This window comes from Camelina sativa, chromosome 11 (genome assembly GCF_000633955.1).
Source record: "Camelina sativa cultivar DH55 chromosome 11, Cs, whole genome shotgun sequence".
NCBI classification, from domain to species: domain Eukaryota; kingdom Viridiplantae; phylum Streptophyta; class Magnoliopsida; order Brassicales; family Brassicaceae; genus Camelina; species Camelina sativa.
Window position 1 is genome coordinate 26,517,061 of NC_025695.1, and position 4,522 is coordinate 26,521,582.

The 4,522-nt window shown below is 36.3% G+C and overlaps 1 protein-coding gene across 1 annotated transcript in view; it reads left to right on the forward strand.

The window, feature by feature from the left end:
- The window catches only part of LOC109127354 (ARF guanine-nucleotide exchange factor GNL1-like), an 11,207-nt gene continuing 8,706 nt past the window's right edge, over positions 2,022–4,522 (forward strand). The window contains exons 1-2 of the mRNA XM_019231961.1: positions 2,022–2,744; positions 3,005–4,505. Of these exons, the coding sequence (XP_019087506.1) occupies positions 2,022–2,744; positions 3,005–4,505 (2,224 nt within the window). The remainder of the gene's footprint in view (positions 2,745–3,004; positions 4,506–4,522) is intronic.

Below are 4,522 nucleotides of genomic sequence, written 5' to 3' on the forward strand. Positions count from 1 at the left end.
TTTGCCCCCCCCCCCCCCCAAAAAAAAGATTAGAGATATAAAATTTATAGCTTCTTTTTTATATATATATTTAATTCTGCAAAAAAAAGAAAAATTATAACAAATACAAAATGATTTTTTTTTAAGAGTTTGCAAGATAAAAAAAACTCTCAAATTCTAGATTCTTTATTTTTTTAAGATAACATCTTTCAATAATCTTGAATGATTATAATATAATTCCTAAAAAATCAATGGTAGAATTGACATTTTTACCAAAGACTTGGAATCATTTTAAAGTTTTAAACAATCTCAAAAACTCATTAAAGTGGGATTTGGATTTTGTTTAGAAAATGGAAAAACTTCAAATTCTAGATTCTCGTATTATTTTATGAAACCCACTTTTCAAAAAATTATGATTAGTCATAAAATAGATTTTTTTCTAAAAAACTAATACCAAAAACTATTTCAAAAACCACAACATTCATGGCCTCTAAATCATTTAAAATAATTTAAAGTTAGATTTAGCTTCAATTGGTGACCACATTTTAGGAAAAGAATGAGAATAAATGTGATATTGCTCTTTATTCCACAATTTTTTTACCATTTGATAGTAATAATTCTTCTTCTACATTCTTCAAAAAATAAGGAACAATAGAACAAAAATGTTCCTCCCCAAAATTAATGAGGAACAAATGGAACCGAAAAAGGAACAAATATTAAAATTCATTTTTATATTTTAAAATAAATAAAAAATATGTTTATTAATAATATGTCAATTTTCTAATATAATAATTTTCATAATGTATTGACAGTAAAAATAATTTTGATATGAATTCTATGTTAAACTAATCTTAAAACTCTCTATTTGAAAACTATACATTTCTTTTATTTATAAAATGTAAATTCATTGTATAGACATTAGAAGTAGTAGTATTATCATTGAATTTGATTTATTTAATATTTAATATATTTAAACATATATTTTTATTAACTTTTTACTCGTATTATTTACAAATATTTAAATTTGGATAAACCCCGGCCGAACTGCATACTACACTCAACAGACCCATTGATTCTTAGTACCTTTAATAAAATCTAAGCCCAATTCAAGGCCCATCTAAGAGCTTCCGCTTTCCATCTTTCACAACTTCGATCATCTCTCTCAGAGGACATATCCGAAGCTTCTCCGATCTCGCAATTCACAGAGAAGGATCCACGTTTCATGTGTTTCTGCTGATTCAGGAGAACAAGGGATCTGATCTCAATTGAGTTTTAAAAGCAAGCTCTCTCACTCTCCACCGCATCGGCTCGAGCTTTCACCATTGTCTCCTCCACTAAAGACCTTCGCCTCCGTTCACCATTACTCCGTTACAGTTGTATCTCTTCTCTTTAAAAAGGGTAGAAGCTAGGAAAGGTTTTGGATCTCCTTTTCCCGATCCCGATCTCTCCTGCCAAATTCCGCCGATTTTTGCAGTACCTCTGTGTCGTGATCTGCTGCCAGGTAAACTGCACTTGCCTCGATCCACTTCCTCCTACGCTTTTCGTTTTTGAAATCTCCGTTTAGAACTGTGATTAGTTCTCAAGGTTTCGTGGTTTTTGCTGATTTGCTATTACCTCTAATGAACTTAGTTAGATCTGAATTTGTGTTACTTAGTTTAGTTTTTAGTCACGGATATATCTGAAACCTTTTGGTAACATAGATCGGAATAAGTTACTGAGAATATCCGAATTTGGCGAAACGAATCCTGTTATTGAAAGAGTTTGTGTAAACTGATTTAGTCAATGTAGCCTTCAGCAGATTTATGGAAGAGAAAGGAGAAAATGTATGTTTGTGCATGTAACTATCTTCTGTTAAGCTAATGTATAATTGCCAATCACCTTAAGTGAACTTTCGATTTTGTTCAGTTGATATCAGGGAATGATGATTTACATAACTTTGTTTGGGCGTTTTTATTGTCAATTTGTTTCTAAAGCTTTTTACAATTTGCAGCCTGCATGATCCGTGTGTGTTTTGGTGTTTGAGCCAAGAAGTTGGGACGAGTATGGGGTATCAAAATCATCCTTCGGGAAGTAACTCGTTCCATGGAGAGTTCAAGAGTTGTCACTCCAAACCGTCCAAGGGTGCTGTGGCATCCATGATCAATTCTGAAATTGGTGCAGTTTTGGCTGTGATGAGGAGAAATGTACGGTGGGGTGTACGCTATATTGCAGATGATGATCAGTTAGAGCATTCTCTTATCCATTCTTTGAAAGAATTGCGTAAGCAGATATTTTTGTGGCAAAGCAATTGGCAAAATGTTGACCCGATACTGTACATACGGCCTTTTTTGGATGTTATATTGTCGGATGAAACTGGGGCTCCAATCACTGGCGTTGCTTTGTCATCTGTCTACAAGATCTTGACCCTTGACATTTTTACCCTTGAAACCGTGAATGTGGGAGAGGCAATGCATATCATAGTTGATGCTGTAAAAAGCTGTCGTTTCGAGGTAACTGATCCAGCCTCAGAGGAAGTTGTTCTGATGAAGATACTTCAAGTTCTGCTGGCTTGCATAAAGAGTAAGGCCTCTAGTGGATTGAGTAATCAAGACATTTGCACCATCGTCAACACTTGTTTGCGTGTTGTTCATCAATCAAGCTCCAAAAGTGAATTGTTGCAGCGTATAGCTCGCCACACAATGCATGAGTTGATTAGATGTATATTCTCTCAGCTTCCTTCTATCATCCCCTTGGCTAATGAAACTGAATTACATGTCAGCGATAAGGTAATACAAATTAATCTTTCATGCTAGCATATTTTAAGAGTGTTCTACATGTTAAGCCCCTATAGATATAAGATTTAAACATGCACAAAATTGTATTGCGTTATGATTTATCTGCTAAGCATGTTGATTGATAGAAGATTGCTCATCTTAAAACTTACGCAGATGAGTAAGTTTTAAGGTGTATTGTATTACGAAGATTCAATATCTTGTCAAGAGTGTTTGTTGTTCACAAATTTCTAACGCTATTCTATGTTGTCTAGGTGGGAACAGTGGACTGGGATCAGAATTCTGGAGAAAGCAAAGTTGAAAATGGAAATATTGCTAGTGTATCTGATTCTCTCGGCACTGAAAAAGATTCTCCAAGTTCTGAGATGGTTATTCCAGAAGCAGAAGTTCGAAATGATGAAAAGAAAACTGAGGTCAACGATGACTTGAATGTTGCTGCAAATGTTGAAAATGCAATGATGGCGCCTTTTGGTATTCCATGCATGGTAGAGATTTTTCATTTCTTGTGTAACCTATTGAATGTTGGAGAAAATGGTGAAGTCAATTCCAGATCCAACCCAATAGCGTTTGATGAAGATGTTCCTCTTTTCGCTCTAGGCTTAATTAATTCTGCTATAGAACTTGGAGGGCCTTCTTTCCGTGAGCACCCAAAGCTGTTGAATTTGATTCAGGATGAGTTATTCTCTAGCTTGATGCAGTTTGGTGTGTCCATGAGCCCTCTGATTCTTTCTACAGTTTGCAGCATCGTTCTTAATCTCTACCTAAATCTTCGTACTGAGCTTAAGGTACAGCTTGAAGCTTTCTTTTCATATGTACTTCTGAGGATTGCACAGAGCAAACATGGCTCTTCTTATCAGCAACAGGAGGTTGCTATGGAGGCTATGGTTGATCTTTGCAGACAGCATACTTTCATGGCTGAAGTGTTTGCAAATTTCGATTGTGATATAACTTGCAGTAATGTGTTTGAAGATGTTTCAAACCTGCTATCCAAGAGTGCCTTCCCAGTTAATGGGCCTTTATCTGCTATGCATATACTTGCATTGGATGGGTTAATTTCTATGGTTCAGGGAATGGCTGAGAGGGTGGGTGAGGAATTGCCCTCTACAGATGTTCCTACACATGAAGGATATGAAGAATTCTGGACAGCGAGATGTGAGAATTACGGAGATCCTAATTTTTGGGTTCCTTTTGTCCGAAAGGCAAAGCATATAAAGAAAAAGCTGATGCTTGGGGCTGATCATTTTAACCGTGATCCTAGAAAAGGCTTACAGTATCTCCAAGGGATGAACTTGTTGCCTAAGGAACTTGATCCAAAGAGTGTGGCATGTTTCTTCAGGTATACATGTGGGTTAGATATGGATCTTATAGGAGATTTCCTCGGAAGTCATGACCAGTACTGTGTTCAGGTGCTTAATGAGTTTGCCAAGACGTTCGACTTCCAGAACATGAATCTTGCTACTGCTCTGCGTCTCTTTGTAGGTACCTTTAGGTTGCCTGGCGAGGCACAGAAGATACAGAGAGTGCTGGAGGCGTTTTCTGAGAGATACTATGAACAGTCACCACATATACTGATTAATAAAGATGCTGCCTTCGTGTTAGCTTACTCGATTATATTGCTGAACGTTGATCAGCACAACAAGCAGGTGAAGACAAGGATGACTGAAGAAGATTTCATCCGTAACAACAGGGAGATAAATGGAGGCGCAGACCTTCCTAGAGAGTACCTATCTGAGATTTATCATTCAATTAGCAGCAGTGAGATTCAGATGAAC